At 43.7% G+C, this 18,798-nt stretch overlaps 1 protein-coding gene across 3 annotated transcripts in view; it reads right to left on the minus strand.

Annotated features, from left to right (window-relative positions):
* The window catches only part of LOC117153925 (uncharacterized), a 125,352-nt gene that overhangs the window by 23,884 nt on the left and 82,670 nt on the right, over positions 1-18,798 (minus strand). For all 3 annotated transcript variants that reach the window (XM_033328453.2, XM_033328446.2, XM_033328462.2), the window contains one exon: positions 5,669-5,725. In XM_033328453.2, the coding sequence (XP_033184344.1) occupies positions 5,669-5,725 (57 nt within the window). The remainder of the gene's footprint in view (positions 1-5,668; positions 5,726-18,798) is intronic.

The following is an 18,798-nucleotide window of genomic DNA, read 5'->3' on the forward strand; positions in this document are numbered from 1 at the left end:
GCCTCGAACGGGCCGGCCGACGTTCTCGGAAAAACGCACGCAGGAATGAGTCTATCGTCGATAATTGAGAAAAGTCGAGACGTTCGACGTTCGAGTTTCCTGGATATGTGTAGAATCGAGTAAATTTTTCTCCTGCAGTCTGGATAAATTTATAATAAAATATATGAAATATGGCGTTTCTTATAAATTTACTTTTTGTCTATATATTGTTTCTTAACAGAACAGGTAAATGATTTGTTAGCGTCCAGTACCTTGAGCCTAACTTGAGTCGTCATTTTGTATATCAAATTTTTTTTTATCTTCGGTGTTACTCTATAGGTGTCTCTATAATTTACGAATAAACGTTTGATGTTAATTGTATATACAATTAATGAATCTAACTAATCTTACACAACTTCACAATTTACGATTCAATATGTTATATCTAGTACACAGTTACATGTACTTATATTATTAGATTGGCAACTAAGTGATTGAGGATTTTGTCATTAGGTGGTAATGGCAATATATCGTATTAGCTACAATTTATGAACCACATGAATGAACGTGTTTATCTATAATTTATGAATCAACCTGTATACTCGATTGCCTCGACTTACGAATCCACCTGCACATTCCCTAATTCCTAAATAAATCGATTGATACGTCTAATCGCGTCAACAATTCTTAAATCAATTTGTGTATTTTTAGATATCCTTAATTGTGTTACGTTCTCCCGTTCAATTTCTCCCAATTATATTCCTTTAACGTTAAGTGACATCTTCGCGAAGTTCGAACTGAAAAATACGAAAAACACACGTCATCTAGAAAAGTTTTCGTTTGGTAATTGGAATATAAAAATCCGAAGGTTCTATAGCGGGGTTAAACGTAAACCATCGAAATCTAACGAAGACTAATCGACGATTAAGTGTCCAACCACTTTCCCATTTGTTCCGGTAACAGAAAAATCGGCAAAATTTTCTCTCCGCGCGAATTCACGAAAGTCGCGTCTTGAGTAATCGAATGATAGACGTGAGAGCTCGGTCGGAGCTTAACGGGAATCGAACGATACGCGGTAAAGCTTTTTGCTTGTAAGCTAGCGGCTTTTCCAGGGACACCCGGCCACGCAAGAACCGGACGTTCTGGATTGGCGGGCGTGAATGGAAGGTTCTTGCGGGAGGGTCGGGAAGCCGTTTCGGCATTCAATAGCGGTTTTCCACGGTCACCGCGGTCCTCGGCGGCCGATTTGAATAACAAAATCACCAGGAAGACGTATTATCGTCCTCGCGGCCGTGCGACCGGACCACTCGCCACTATGTCGTGCGAGTCTATATCGTCGCGACTCGTTTGCATTCCAAGCGAAACCGATCTTCCCCGTTCCGCCGACCGATCACCATTTCCATCCTCGTCGATCCCGCCGCGATACTGAATCTATCCATTCCGCGGAATCGACGCATTGAAAAACACGCACGTTGCTCCAATTCTGGGAATAGAGTCGCTTGCTCGATACCATTTGCATGCTGGTTCTTAGGAATCTCGAAGGAACACGGTAGGTTGAGTTAGGTTAGGATTTAACGTCAAGTTAAACGATGTCACATGTGAGACAGTCGTCGACTCTTCGTGACTCAATTGCCATCTCGTTTCAACAGAGGATTTTTATGTTTGAAGAATATTTTTGATATAAAGTTGAAAACATGTCGTTCTATTAGCAATACTTTCCCACGGCTTAAGAAAGATTCGATCCTGAAAAGGCTAAGACCAAGCGACGATCACAATTTGATCGAAGTCTACGAACGACGAGATCGGTATTTCATAACGTAGAATATGACGATTTTATGGAAATAGGATTCATGAATTCAATATGACGTAGAATAGGGGAAGGTTGAACGACACCGATCCAGGGAATGTATAGTTTCAGATCAGGCTGTTACTCCGCTCGTAATTGAATAAACCAACCGGACAAACACCCGCGGAGGTGTATGCCGGGAGAAACAATAGCGATATCGAAGCAACCGGATAACGATCGACAGGTGGTAGAGAATCAGCCCATAAATTACGCCTTGACCTGGGGACTAGAGCGAAAGAACTTTCAGATAATCATCTATTATAGTACCAACACTCGTTCCAGCCTTTTGGATCGTTTCTCAAGGTCCAAGTCTAACAGGAGCATAGAGTGACGATTTTTTTCAATAATCTCGACGTAACGTAGTTTCCTTGATTAAAACCACGATGAGAGAACGAAGAAAAGACAGGAGTGGCAGTCGAAGGGGGAAAAAAGACAAAGAACGGAGAAAATATCGTCGAGAGTTTACATTACAAAGTATGATGAGGGACTTGGCCGTTCTCCGTTCGAAAGATCTCCATGAAGCCCGCGTTAAAAGAATCTCTGGTCTGACCATATCGGTCGAACAGGTGTGCCTGTACGACGCAGGAATAAACGATTAGCGATTCGATTAGCATCCGTGGATCATATCGATCGCAGCTACTTGCATTCCGAATGATACCTCCAGTTTCTTTCTTAGGCCGATTTCGCAATTTCGATCTGCGTGTAGTCGTCCACGATTAGAGAGATCTTCCACTGTTGCGCAGCTTGATCCCGACCGAGTTAATTATCGACGATTCGTTACCGAGGACACGAGAACACGTTAATTAACGTACCCGTGCTGCGTCACGCCTGCACGACGCAAAAAGCTTCGCGGTTGAAAATTAAGAAGCACGTCACGTGGCCTTCTACCCGTCTAACTTCATCGTCCCATGCCGCTGCTATAAATCGCGTTTTCCATAGATAGAGATCGAGAAAATTCTCGTACATCTTTTCTTCTCGATTCACCCCTTTGGTGGTCCCACGAAGATCTTTATCAGGGTCTTCAAGACGAAGAGATCACCAACCAAGAGATCACGGTAGAAGGAAATCAAACAAAAGACGAACGAACGGTGGAGCGAACGAGAGCGAAGGGTGGATGGAAGTGTATAGACAGGTTTAAGGAGAAGAGAAGGAAGAAAAATGGAGCGAGCGGCGGTGGTGGCGCTAGGCGATCGGAAGTGTGTCAAATTACAGAGGTCCGTGATATTAATGACTCCTAATGACATGCCCCCTCTAACCGTGGTTCCCTTCTCCCACCTTGCTACTCGAATCCCCTCTTCGACGCCCGATTTCCTCCTACTGGCTCCCCTCGAGCCACCAAGGTTGGCCGAGGCCGCTCTTCGTGGTCGAAACAGATTCACGGAATCGACATTAAAGATACAATTGCTAATTGAAGGAGGCTAATAGCAATAAGACAAACAATCGGGGCTAAATGCTATAAAGTAAAACACAGGTTGCCAATGGTGCCCCTCGTCGTTCCTTCTCTCGTTTCACGACCGCTAGCTTCGCCATCGTTCTCGTTCTTTTTCGATTTTCGTCTCCTTCCGCTAGACAAATACAGGGGACGAATTGTGCCGAACTCGCGGCCCTCTTCGCAGGATCTTCGAAATCTTCTTTCGCTCGTAACGACCGGTTCAGCGTTTCCGAGAGTCCGGGACAACCGGGCTGATTTTTTGCGTCTCTTCCAAAGCTTTGTTAACATCCGCAGTTCTTGATGCTTATTTTTCGGTGGGGACTGACGAGCGCTTTCGACGAGATGCGAAGTGTTCCGAGGAACTGAACGAAGTTGCCCGATCTGTATATTACTATTTTTCTTCTTTAGTTTTACAAACAGGGGCGCGTTGGCGATACCAGCAGGAACTAACTCGATTTTTACACCAATGAAATTTTGCAAAATTAAAGTATACATTTTTCTGATTTCAAGAACTGTCTACGAGAGAAATAACTAAATTAAGCTACCATCTGCTGACTGAATTCACTTACACGAACGCGGACTCCTACTATGTATAACATTTGCATATTTTTAACAATTTCAAGATAATTGAAAGACTTTGAAATCTTCTCAAGTCATTCTGACGGGTACGTTTGTTTCAGGTCAAGATTCGTCTCGGTTCGAATAAGATACCGTCATCGTCGATGTCTGAGCTTCTTTGACATCCCAAAGACAGACCGATCGTAATGTACATCGAAAGGGGCGCGAAACGTGCCGCTGATCCGGCTCGTTAAAGATCCGGCTCTGTTATTACCGGCTACGTTCTCTGAAGGCGCGATCCTCGACGTGTTATACTTCGCGACACGTGACAGACCCGACGAGCTGCGTTTTCCAGGCGAACACCGACGGTCAGCAGAAATGCACACGCAGAAACAGGGGGATGCCTCTCACGCGAGCCTAAATTATCCGTTGGAATCCTCGATTCCCTTTCCGCTGTCGCGTGAGAAGAAACGCCGCCGCTTCAAACATCCATCGCCTTTCGACGAGGCGATAAAACTTTTGAAAAACGTTCTTTCAATCGGTTGTCGAATTTTTACCGAAAAAATCTCGCCAAGCTTTAGGGTTTCGACGACGTCTTCGTTCGTTTTAGGGAGAATTCTACCCTTTTTACGAGCCGGACCAAGAATCCTTGGACCGAAGAACGAGCCAAGGTTGTCGGATAATGCTCCAAGTTAAAAGGCCACGAAAGAATTCTTCCAGGCAAATGACAAAACCACTGTGCTGCCTCTGGTAGGCGGTGAACGAGAGAGTGTAATTGGTTTTACGACATATTTTACGTGGAAAAGGATTAGCCTTAGGACGTCGACAACGTTCTATCTCTATAAATGAGAGTGACGATGGAATTTTTGGACGTTGCGTGATTCTTCCGCGAAAGGCAACCGATTTTGAATTTTACGAAAGGAGCTTTCAAGATGCGATAAGGTACTACAAATTCAGATAGTACGATAGATCGATCATTCAATTTTCTGCCAATTTCTGGTAAAATACGAATTGGGATATTTCGAATTCGATTTACTTTAACTTGCGATTCAAAATTTTGGATGCCATAACATCCTTCTCTTTAGTTAAGGTATTTTCTTCATTAGAGAATATTTCGATCGATAAGTCGAACTAGAAATACATGTATTTAACAAACCCTACTTCGGAATTTGCTAACGGATAAAATGTAAAATATGTATATCGTATGATACACAGTCGGCCATATGACACGAAGCGGAACGACGAAGAAGATACGAGACACGGGACGATGATGAATCCTTTTCGAACGACTGGTTTCGCGATTGGGCCCGATCCCGTTCCACGGTCGGTCGATTAATAAAATGTCCGTGTCCGCGGCGACGCTGGCGGCGGCTCGTGTTCCATTTCTTTGTCGTCTCTGAAAATTTCTCAATCAGCGGTGTCCCCGGTTTCCTTTCCAGAGGCGGATTTTCTGTGAGTACACGGGCGCATCGGCCCGCAAGGGGCGCACAATGTAAAAGCCTGATCGTTGCAATTAAACGATGTTGCCCCGGCCCGATCGGTCGTGCCGGGCAAAAAGCTGGCTAAGAAATAACGACGCGGATTTATAATGCCGATACTTGAGCCTTTCGCTCAGACTCCGCCGTGTCGTATTATTCGTTTGTGAAATTTATGTTCCTGCCATCGGCGAAGGTTAAACCCTTCGGTACGTTAATCGTATCGCGATTGGACGACGGGGAGAGGGGGAGAGGACGAAGGTGGTTCGTACGGAAGAGAGAACGCTGGACAGAGGAACAGAGAGGAAGAGAGAAGGAGAGAGGAAGAAGAGGTTAAGGCGGACGACAGACGGACGATGAAACTCTGTGCAAACTCACCTTGTATGGATTCCGGCGAGGCTGGCTCCTTATCGATTCGGCCGAGCGCGTCGCTGGCTGCAACAAAAAGTGCAACGGGGCCTCGTTAGTGACGTCGCGTTATAAAGCCGCCGGGGAAACTTTGCCTTTTTCTCGTAAAAATGATAGATGCGATTCCAAAAAGAATTTCCGCGAGTAGGGAGCGTTAGCTGATGCCCTGTCCCGACCGGCGATATCTGCCCATAAAGATCCACGCGACAATTAACAAACGATGCGTCCTGCCGATCTCTTGTGACTCAAAAGTCCCAGCCTGGGACTGGACGTTACTTACTCGTTTGAAATTTTTATCGCTGTTGCTAATTGCGAGTAGCGTCTCGATTTTTATATTTAACTCGACCTTGATGTTTATCCGACGAATATCGTTTATCCGAAAGCTTCATACAGATTAGACGATAACTTGAAATCATTTTACTAGCGCGAATTTGCCAACATCAAGTCGTTTAAATGCCAATAGCTTTACACATCGGAACAAGGCTTCATTGTTATTCATAGTTTGTTTGAGGAATTCAGTTACCCAAATTTTATTCAAAACTTAGCTGCATGTCTTGCCAAACGTCATCTGGTTCACGAGACTCGAAGAACGTCAGTTCGTTAATCAGCCGCTGGATCTCACCAGAATTTCTTCGAATCTTCTTGACGCACGAGTTCATCTTCTCTAACCCCTATAATTTCGACATAGATCCGCTCAGTACCCCCACATCGGGACTGATTAAATCGGGGAGCGCGTAAATACGATTCCAGACATAGCATCGGGAGTGGAGCTGTTATCAATCAGTCGAATTATGCTAAAACACGGCCAATCATGGCAACACATGGTCAGACGACTGTCCCCTCTAGCTATTCCTAGAAATAGGGCGAACCATCGATCGATATTCAAATAATCTATTCTAAGTCGTATATAGAGGATCAGTGGAAAGAAGATGGTGGTAATTCGCAGTGTAGATGACCGCTATAGATCACGAGGGAGGCAAGGATAGTTCCGGAGAGGCCTTGGCCGGCCACCTACTACCCCCCAGAGACTCGCAACTCACCCCCGAAAACGACTGTATTCAGATAATCCCACCTTTCCTCTGCTACCGTTTCGTTCCTCAACACACGCGACATTTCAATACGGCGACGCCCGCCGGATAACCCAGCGCAAATACGGTCGGATCTACGCGACCCACGGCTTCGAAAATAACGCAGGCTCTAACGATGACATATCGAAGAAATGGGGTGAAGAGTATCCTGCTGATTTTTGTGTTTCTTGAATTTCTTCGGGATACCGAAGTATCTTGATATGAAACATCATCGAATTCTGCGACGATTCGTGAATATAACAGCTTACACTCTTTGAAGTTTAAGACATTTAGAATTTCGATAGAACGTTCGGAAATCGGTATATGCTAGAAAAAGTTTCGGCATATTCCCTTATTTTCCAATATAAAGCAGTCTTTTGTCGTAAAAAAATGTTGTTTAAATATTTGTAGTCGCATGAAAGTACTAACGAATGATACGAAAATTAATATGCTTCTACATGATCAATTAATGTAACGTATAGATACTGTTGCGAATACAATGGTGTGTTAATACTTGTTGTAGTCATTGTGATTGTTAATAAAACCATGTAGCTATTAACACAGGTTACTGTTGAAGTGATTCTCACTTTTAGGAAAACTCTACATCTTCTCTAGTGTTTAGTTTTCTTAGTTCTCGAAGCCATTGAATATTGTTTAGCTCTAAATCAATTCGAAGGGTCTTACGGCCTTTTCTAGGAACAAGTCCTGCACAGAAGGTGTAGTGGGGCATAGACAGGTCAGTCTTCCTAATTATAAAAATACCCAGAAGTCCATGGCTTCGGAGCTCAATTGTAAAGTGACGCAGTCAGCGTGCGAATCTGGACTAGTATACATTGTACTTGTACTTACTTAAATATATTTCTATTATACATTCATCCACGCATTTCCTCTCTCTATTCCGAGATAAACCTTGGCGGGTTATGTGCCCAGAGCTGTGAATTATGTAGTAGAAACGCGAAGTGAGTAAAGTGGCAAAGTATTGTGCAAAGTAAAGTGAGTAAGAGTGTTGTGTGAAAAAAAAATAAAACAAAAATGGAATCAGCGAGTGTGAAGATCGAGAAGCTGCGTGGCAAAGAAAACTGGTGCAAGAACAGTGGCGCTTTGTTATGCGTATACTTTTGGAGGAAGATGACGACATGATCAACGTGTGTGAAGGAAATCTGCGTCATCCAGGCGAAAGTACGGAGAAAGAAACTGCCTGTAAAAGGTTTTTAAAGGCAGATGAGACTGCGAGAAAATTGATTGTCGCCGCAGTAGAATGGAAACCGCTAGATCTATTTTTAAGATTTACTTTTAAGTTGCACAACAGCACATGAAATGTGGAAGAAGCTGAATACAGTGCGTGATAAGTGCGTGATAAGTATAGTCTAGAAATAGTTCTTCGATTTTAAGTGGGAAGAATTTGAAAGTGCTGCTCGCAACTTTTCAAAGTTGGAAGATGCAAGTTCTTGGGAGTGAAATTGGCGAGAAAATGCTGATTACACGTATTTTAACAACATTGCCAAAGAAGTTTGACCAGTTTCACAGTGCGTAGGATTCGGTGGATGATGAGAAGAAGACCTTACACAAGTTCATTATCAGGCTGATAATGGAAGAGTTCAGATGGAAAAACGATGACGATCAGCAAGCGTCAGTGGCACTGGTAATAAAAGACAATAACGACAAAAGAGAACAGCAAAAGCAGATAAGCAGAAGCAAATACGAGAAGCAAGGACCAAGCTGCTTTAAATGTGAAGAGGTTGGCCATCTAAAGAAAGATTGCTTTAGATGCTTTATATGAAAAAGAAAAGGCCACACCAGTAAGAATTGCTTTAGAAACAATCAAAGAGACGACAGCAGAGACAATTGGCAGTCCAAAAATCAAAATCAAGATCGCAGGTAAGTTGGTCTGCTAGAATGGTTCAGTGTCTTCAAAAAATTCTAATAACCGTAAAAATACAGGTCGGCGATGGTACTTTTATGGATGCGTGCGGCAAAGGAAATATCGAGGTAGAAACCGTCATAAAAATTATTAGTAGGTAGAATGCACGATATTTTATACGTACCAGGTATGAAAAGAAATGTATTTTCCGTTAAATTTGTCGCGAAGAGGAAGAATATTTCAGCATTTTAAAGAAAGTGAAAGAATGCATATTTTTACAGAACCGGAAAGTAATCGCTAGAGGTTCCGACATCGGAAAGTTGTATAAGATCGATATGCGAGTTATTATACCGTCAGTTTATAATCTTGGTAATAAAACGGAGTCACTGTAGTTATGGAACGAGTGGCTTAGTCACCAAAACATCAAACACGTTAGCAAATTTTTTAAGAATTTGAATATAAAAGTTGTGGATGACAGTAACTTTTTCTGCGAAGGTTGCGTGTACGGGAACCATCATGGGTCGAGTTTTCACGAGAAAGTTAAGCGCGCAATTAAACCCCGCGAAATAATTTACACGGATATACATGGACCTATGGAAGTCGAGTCATTAGGCGAGAAACTTTATACTTCTTCTTCTTACATATAATATATAAATGTAGGAAACTTACGACACAAGTCAGAAATAATTGAAAAACTAAAATCCTTTTGCCTAGAATTTGAAAATCAATTCAATCGTAAAACCAAAGAAATTCACATACCCATAGGCCCGTGGCTTCGACGTCTATTTCAAAGTAACGCTGCCAGCGTGCGGATTTGGACTAGCATACATTGTACTTATATTTGTACTTATACTTAAATATATTTCTATTCTACATTCATCCCCTTATTTTCTCTCTCCGAGAGAAACCTCAACAGTTACGAAAGGCAGGCCGAAGATTACCCTGTTGATTTTTATTGGTGGATATAATAATACGTATCCCTTGAAGTTTAATAGAGTTTCGATAGAATAAATGTGTTTCTCTGGGATTTTCTGAAGCAGGTAAAACGTAGATTAGTACAAAAGGAGACATAATCACAGCGAGTATAATCGCTAGAATAAGTTACAAAGAACTGAAACAATCGTGAGTGACCGGATTGAAAAAGGAAACGGGAATGCGAGCGCCTCGGTCTAACGATCATCGGCGCGCAAGTCTGGAAAACGAACAATGCGAGGTCCTTGATGCGCGCATTTTCATTATTAAACGAAGGACTGCCACTGGAAACTGGCACACGCTTACATTAAATATGAACGACGACCTCGTTCGCGTGTCCATCGACTTTTTCCAACGGCGCGTTAGTCACAAAGAGCGCGACGAGTGCCCCCAGGCGATGTCCCTTGCCAATTCGAAAGGAAAAGGTTAATCAAATTGATCAGCGATCGCTATGATCCATAAATATCAACGTGACGATCGATACTTTTAGTTACAGTGACCATGCAAATCGAACGATCTCGTGTTGGATTAGAATATTTCTCGATACGATTAATCAACGTCAGAAACCTTTGAAACGTTTAAAAGGGAACGAACTTCGATAAATTCGAGGGCATTCGTGGGAAGTCTCCCGGGCGTTATAAAGCTGTTACCTTTGCACATGCACCTATACAGTATTCACAGGTCCGATCGTCGAATTGGGTTCTAAACACGTTCATCTTACCACCATCTTTTCGTAGGTCGTTTACGACTGCGTAAACACACGTCTGACCATTTACAAGAACTATATACTATACTCTTTAAAATAATATGAGGAGAAAAATTATTTAGACTTGAAAATTAACCTGTAACCGGCGAATATCGCAATATTTCGGTCCGTTGTCATGAACTATTTTACACAAATCGATATCATTAAAAATATATATTTTTAAATATTTAATAAAATAGTAAAGTCAAAATTTAGTAAGAAAGGTTTGCGAATAATACAATTTCCTTGTTCATTCCTTTATTTATACTAAAATCACAATCTTCCACCCCTCGTAGTCATGAATTTTTTATCGAAAATTTCGAGCATTCACCGAGCTCGACATTTGCTCATCCAGATATCCGTATTCACCACAAACGGATAACAGTCAAGCCGGTCATTTATTAATTCGAGAGGATCGCCTTATGACAGGCTTGGAATCGCGTGTCTGCGGCTGCAACCCCTTCTCCCTTAGTATTCATAAAGGTCAGCCGTGCGCGAGGCTCTCGCGGAGTGCCACCTCTCGTGCACGTACATATTCCCATTCACTCGAGTTACGTGGACGAGACACCTGTACAGCTAGCCGACAGCTAGCCGCGGACAGGTGAACTCGACGGACTTCCACCGGCTGTCGAAGAACGCTCGCGGCCAGAAGCACTATCGAAACAACGCGATTACTGCGGCTCGATTGTGTCCAGTCAACGGCCGCCGCGAAATAATGTAACGGCAGAATCGATTGTAGGATATACGCGGTGGATTGATCCCCGATGGGGTTGATTGGGGTTGAACAGCACATTTCGATGACTGTATTCATGTTCGATTGATGGGTAAGATAATAATCGAAGGCTTTATTCGCTTTGGATATATTAATCGAGGAAAATGATATTAAATATGTAACTATTACTTTGGCGTCTTGAAGCAATGTACGATGGATGTTAATAATATTGTTGTAATTTTATCCTCAAGTCACGGATGCTGCTGTGTCTTATCGTCAGTAATCTTTAATTATATTAAATCTTATGAAAGTAGCTTGTAAGTACAGATTTGATATTTTTATTGAGGTAGACCTTTAAAATGGAATACCATGAGAATTAATTTGATTAATTTATATATCGTATCAAGTAAGGATTTAGCAAAGTGTTTTAATAAAATTAAAAAGACCTCGTTATAATACGATGCAATATTATTGCCTTAAATAGCGTTTCAACTTGAATATAAACATTACACAAAATATTTCAATGAATATAGAATATAGAAGAAGTGCGAAAGGAATCTTGAGATATTAATCATCACAACAACTATCTTAATTTCCATGTAAAATGTTTTCGGACAAAACCAATCAAGTATCCTTCAATAAGGGTCTATCGATGAAAACCGGCGTGTTTCGATGACTCTATCGACTTGAATCCACGCGGTCTTCCGGCGTGTCCGCGTTTCTACGTCCAAGGAAAACGAGATTTTAATATTTAAACCACGCCACGATACAATAAGTGTAATAAGCATAGAGTCGACCGTTGGCCGGCGCACAAGAGACGGTTGAAATATTAATGCTGACATTTCGTTGCTTTGCGGTAGTTTAACCACACCCCCCACACTTACGCCGCCGTGCGGACGGTGGCTTTCAAGGCTGCGGTTTCCGGGGAACGATATTGCACTCGACCATTCCCGTCGCGATATATTCTAATCGCACTGAATTCACAGCGAACACGCGTTTTCCCGGCTTCTTCACGTTATATGTTGCTTTTTTTTCTTCTCACGCCTGGGTCACGCCAAATATCCTCCTTCCGCTCGTCGTTCTCTCATCGAAGGAGCACCATGAATACCAGATGCGGGATCTGGATACGTCTAGTTTGCGTGGTGCCGGCCCTCTCATCAATTTTTAAGAACCATCTTGTAATACGTATGCACCGAGACGTTGGATATGGAAACCACGTTCCCAGCGTGAATACAGCAGGGAGAATCGTGCCGCCGTAACGGGCCTGAATAGCGATGAGAAATCGCTGCTGGATCGTTCAAAGCTAGTCGAACAGATTTGATCGTGTCTCTTTTTGGTGACCAAGCGACAGCCGATTGTTCGGCGAACAATCCTCCTCGACAAAATTGATCTAACGAGCAAACATTGGGACGCTATTCTTCGTTAATCCCATTGGCGATTTCCGAACTTGGAGAGTTCCAACAGTGCGGTATTAAGATAATGCATGGAAATAAAAATTTAGGAAGGTCCTGGTTCCATTTGCTGCAGAATCCCCCGTTCGTCAAGATAACCGGGCGAACGAGCGTCCCCGTTACCGCGAGAAAAATCCTAATCCGCGGCAACCGGAAAGTTCGAGAAAAAGAGGGAGAAGCAGCCAGACGAGACGAAAGAAAGGGTAGAAGGAAAGAGAAAAGCGCAGAGTAAAAGAGGGAAAGGGAACGAAAGAGAGACAGATAGGGGAAGAAATGCGCGTTGGAAACAGCGTTCTTGTACGTGAGCCGAGACTTTTTCCAATTACAAACGGCGCCATTCGCGAGCCGGCTGGCGGCGATTATTTTTAAAACAAGAATATTCCCTTCCGCCCCAGGACATAATGAGGAGGAGGAGGAAAAGGAGGGAAAGCACTGTTGGAGGGCGCGATAATGGCGGCCGTTATGAAGAAATCAACCCACCCCCGTGTCCCTCCGCCCCTCTCAACCCGCCACGCCGCCCCTCTGCCCACTTGATCTTCCGTCTCCATGGCAACCGCCTTGTCCAACGGACCCCTGCGAGCATACAGGGTGGTTGCGAGCATTCTCTCTTATTATGAGACTTGCTCCACCCGCGAAAGGGTTGCAACCCCCGGTTCCATGACGCCCGCCGCTAACGTGGCCTCCGGTGACTTTGAAAACCGTCTCGACTCCGACCTTGCGAGGATAAAAATAATCGTCGACGCCTAATTGTCGGCGGTTTTGTCTTTGGCTAGTTTTCTTAGGACTGAAGAAATTTGTGTTAATTAATCCCGATTAAGTTGACGTTTCAAGAAGAGATTCTGGAGAATGTGGTTTCGGGAGGACCCGTTCTGCTGCGCTTCGAAATCTTCGCTAAACGCAAAGAGAGAGTTCTTGAAGATTTGTGAATTCCGCGATACATGTAGAAGCGAGTGACAAATGACTGTTGACGTAGTTATTTACAAGAGGAAACATTATAATCAAGAAAACGACTTGTATAATATTCAACGCAACCCGTTGCTAAATAAGCAGAAGATCCCACGGAGTACAGAGATAAAATCCTGCATATTATCTCCTTGATTGAACCAGGTAACAAGGCACAAGAAACAAGTATCCATGGACGCGTTCACCGCGTGGCCAGGATCATTTCGAGGTATAAAGGCCAGCCAGATCGTTTCCTCCAGCGAGGGTTTCCAGGAAGCCACGATGTTTCATCTGGATTTCTACTCTGGCAACGCTCTCGCTTGTCCCTCCGTTTCCGCGAAGCGCAACGAGCGTTATACGGGTGCAGAAACCGTCCCAACTGCGTTCCATCCAATTAAATGATCTCGATGCCCTGTACGCGGCTTTCAGGCGTCGGTCGATCCATCATCGGTCGATAATCGTCCTCGAAACGCCTAATCCCGCGACGAAACTGACGGATCATGGAATAATTGCTTACGAGACGATCGCGCGTGATTCGATGGGGCTGAACTGTCGCTAGTTTCTTTCGCCCCTACTCTAACGGCGTGACAAACGAACGAGATGCACCGGAGGAGGGTAAAAAAAGAAAAACACAACATCGATAGACACGCTGTTAGAGGGGAGAAGAAAAAGATGGTCGCGACACAGAGAAATTATTTGAAATTGATGAGGATGATCGGAGAAGGGTTGGGGTCGCGTGGCGCACATTCGATGCATAAAAGAGCTTTGGCCCCTCTTTTATTGCTTTCCATTCTGTGACACGCGCGCCTGATCTTGCACCCCTTCCTCAAGATCCACCGGTTCCCGCCTCGTTCGCCCGTGGCAATTCGAAAATGGCGCCGTAATTTACGACGAGTTAATTCGACGCGATCCGTGGGTAGGCTTGACCGGCCTACGGGACGCAATAATGTAGTTACTTACGTATATAGCGTGTAGTATTTGGATCTTATACGTATCGGTGCATGCAGAGAGATTTATATTTATCGATCCCCTTGTTGGCAAGAAACCACTCTGTTGATTAAATTTTATGCTGCCACTAGCTATCGAACAATACCAAACAGCGTAGTACTAGACATCGGATATCGTTTCTTCGATTTGTGCGTAGGATAAAATTCAAAGGAATCCGAAATAGAAAGTTTTGACGACCGGTGACGCTACTGTGGCGTCGTTATTATAATAATTTTATGAAACCTGTTACCACATGAGAAGATAAAGTATTTGAAGTTACTAAATATTTCTGTAATCATAAATAATAGCCGGTTACTAATGTGACTTACACCTTAAACTAGTCACGGTCGTCGTACAGATATCCAAATCCAACTCCCGCTACTTTCTCTCAAGGTAACCAATTTATACAAAGTATGATCGCTCATCGTATTAAACTCAAATCATAACCCGTCGCGTATCACGGAAAGAACGATCGTTGAATCGAGGCCCTGGACAACCAACACTTTCGCACGTCTTTTCTTATTACGGTATTTTCGTTGGAATTACCGTGAAACTGTGCAGACACGTCCGACGGGTCGTAGCGCGACGACATTTCGTTGCACGTAGACCAGAAGAGAGAACGAGGGGCCATTAACGGCCTCGTAGGGACGCGTACGCGGACCTTACGCCCGAGGGGATGGTTTTCCAGGCGACTCCGTGGCCACCGCGGGAGGAAGCATCCGGCGCGACGAGGAGAGACAGGGGGGCGAACGTAAGTGCTTCACGCGGCGAGGTAATGGAGTCGACTTATTCGTCAGGGAAACGCCTCGGCCGGGAGCAATCGAGACCGAAGCTACGTGCGAGCAGAAAAAGAAATAACCGTGACTCTAGACGACACCCGGGTGGCGGATTCGTCGCGATCAGATCTCGTGAACGCATGCTGTATGCTGACTAATGAGCTTTTGATTAGAGGAAAAGATGATGGCAGAGTGTTTACATGCAGGACTGTTGCCGAAACAAAGGATTTCTCGTCTCAATTTCTAAACTAAATTGTACGTACGGTGCCCTTTTGGGAATTTGCCTCGATGTGGAGTCGGCACCGCAAAGTTGCAGCTGTTCGCTCGTTAACAACGTTGCACCTTGAACCCAATTTCAGAATTGACTCTTTTATGCCGCGACGTATCGATGCTTCCAAAACACGCAGCCTTTATCTCCCATCTAGTAAATGCGCTCCGTTAAGCGAGTACTTTCGTATACACGTCGAATCTATCCTGCACGTTCGATTAATTAACCGTCGTTTTCCGTGTCGCGAAACATCCTGCCCCATGGCGAATGAAATATTCATCGAATGCAAATGCAGGGAGACGCGTGTGTAATCCATTGAAAAATAATAACGACAGAAATTCGCCTTAATTGGCACAATAGCCGCGACAGCGACATGGCTACCTCTCCCTAGTCCTGACGATTACGACACGACCCTATCGTGGTTCTTGGTCGCGTTACAAGCTACCAAGAGGAACGGCCGTCCGCGTTGATGCTCATAATTACGCGGTAATTAGAGAGGTTTGCCGTGAGTATGGCGTATGTACATCTTAAATATCGGCCGCCGATCCGCAACTCGATACAACTATGACGTTACGTCTCTCGTCGAGGCAACTTGGAATCATCGTCTCGTGTCCGACGTCTGACATTTTGAAATAGAAATTAAATCGACGGGATTACGCATCGGCTGGTCATTCAAACTATTCTACCGTCTATTCTGTCGTGTAATTTGCAATACAGTAAAATTTAAGCAACCCTGGAAAACAAAATTAAAGTTCTACGCGTTTCATATCTGTTTCAGATAGTCCGCGATAGTAAAAGAAGTTGAACGGTTGATTTAATAGATGTTCGAATGTCTGGTCCAGAGCCAACCTCGTTCTCCAATCGTCTCCATCTTCACCCCCTTTTCAGGATATAATTTCTCGGCGGAAAAAGTTTCTAACGACGGGAAATCTAATATATATCGCATCGAGGCAGCCGGTCTGCCGGTACGAGCAGCTTTTCTTGTAATTAAGTTATAACTAAGGACGCGAGCGCACCATTTCAGGGTAGAAGGAGGAGAAAGAAACGCGAGAATACGCTTCGAAGCTAGGGGCGGCTGAAGCAGATCCTCGCAAGAGTGGAAAACAATAAGAGGGCTCCGCTAATCCGGACGATATATTATATCCAACGGGAGTGCTTCTGGCACTGTCGAGCCAGCTGTATATATACACACGGAGGAGAGGAGGGGGAGAGAGAGAGAGAGAGAGAGAGAGAGTAGAAAGTCCAACAAATAAGGAGCAACAAGACAAAAGAGCATAGGTTTCAGTATGAATGTTTTTTCATTTTGTATAGAAGCCTCCAGCTATTTTCATCGATGATCGTAATTATCGCATACCAACGTGACGTTTCGAGATTCGCGTATAGAAATGATGTTTTTTTACATCCAACCGAATATTTATTAAGACAGGGATGAAGGTTATGCTTGCATTATCAAGACATCGTTGCAATTAAATTTAACGTCTTAAACAGTCATAAATAATTCACGAATTCGTTTTGTTGGAGACGTTGAAGAGCGTTATCGTAGTTTAACAACTTTATACTGTCCACATTCGTTCAGGAATGAATTATTGGCAAATGAACTGTCTTAATGATGAATATCCGCAATTTTTCAGAAAACGCCACCGTAGAGCCCCGACGGTTACGGATATAACCGTGGAACACAAGAGGGGCGAATTAAAACGGCGCGCCATCGAGGCGTGAGGAGAGATCTCAAGCCTCGATAATTATCGTAGCGTGCAAATATCGATAATGCCGACGACTTGGAAGCGGGAAACAGCCGAGAGGAAACGTAGGTAAGCCGAGGGGGCCGCCGGATGCCCGCCTCCGAACCAACAACTCAATTGCGCGAAATCGAGTTACCTACCAGTCCTGGTGAACGTGTAATTAATTAATTCGAGCGCCATTTTGCTACTGACGGCTCAACGAGAAATATTATTTTCTGGCTGTGCTGAGGAAAGGCCAAAGTGCCCTCAAATTCTATTTGTCTCTATTAATCCTCGCCTTTCTTTCGATTTTTCTTCCTCCAACTCGACTACGATTTAGCCATTATCTCTTCACGTTTCGAAATAACCGAAACGTTAATCGTGAGAAAAGATACCAATTTTCCTAGCTGAAAGAACATATACGTACATAATTAAAGGTTTAAGTTATAATGAAAAGCATCGAACGCGGTTGGTTCACGGGGCAGGCGAACCGTTCGAGTAACACGGTCACAAATTTGTACGAAACTCGAGGAGGATCTGGTCGAGTGCGCTACAAGGGGAGGCTACGTGTTCGCTTAACAAGGAATTCGAGTCATAACGCTTAATTAAGGTACTGTACGTAAGTAAGGCCCGCATCCACGAGAGGGATAGAGGAGTGGGAAGGTATGAGGGCCATTGGACCCCGGGATCGTGACCAACCCAGAAGCAGGAACGCGGTCAGATCGGTTGATAACGATCTGATAAGGTGCCCTCCCAAGATTACGAGCCGAGTTTCGTTCGAGCTACCTCTCGATGAAACCAGTTTTTCTGCGGGCTCGATTTAATTAGATTTTCCGTGGGATCTATCGGCACTCGCCCTTAACTTTTCTTCGAAATTATTCCACTAAGTAGCTAATGGACTTCTCTCGCGAGTCGCTGTTAGTGTTTAGGAAACATGTGACAAACGTTGTACGTAATTCGTCTCCATTTCCGCGCCACATGTGACATACTACTAATCGTTAATCGTTTGTTCATTTATGTCGGTCTTGGTCTCTACCAAAGAGAGCTATTAGTACAATAGATATAAGTAGTTAAACAAGATTTTATTTCCTTAGAGAGATTTCAGGAAAGGTTCAAGAAAAAAAGTTCGAAGAAAACTTCTTTGATATTGTGCGATAATTTCATAATGAAACTCGAGTTAAATGTATACGCTTTTTAGTTCGTGAATATAGAGAGTGAGAAAGATAGCGTTTTGCAATTTTTTATTTTGCATTAGTGGGACAGTGGAACGATCGTATTTGCGTGCATTCTGCTCACACGAAATCGATGAAGGCGTGCGAGAAATCCGCCGATAATGCAAAGCGTGACTGACGTTCGACTTATCGCGCTATAATCCTATTAAAACATCATTATGAGCTTAGCGGGGAATCACCGCAAGTGCTCGCCGATATTTCATGAAAATTTATGAATCCACGGTTCAATTAGCATACGCCCACTGCACAGTTTCTATTACCCTAGGAAATTAAGTACCGAACCAATCTATATAAATTACAAACTTCGTTCTTGAATTATGTGCAGATTCGATCATGAATAATCGAAAAAGAAACAATCTGCAAATA

The sequence above is a fragment of the Bombus vancouverensis genome, chromosome 8, assembly GCF_051014615.1.
Source record: "Bombus vancouverensis nearcticus chromosome 8, iyBomVanc1_principal, whole genome shotgun sequence".
NCBI lineage: Eukaryota > Metazoa > Arthropoda > Insecta > Hymenoptera > Apidae > Bombus > Bombus vancouverensis.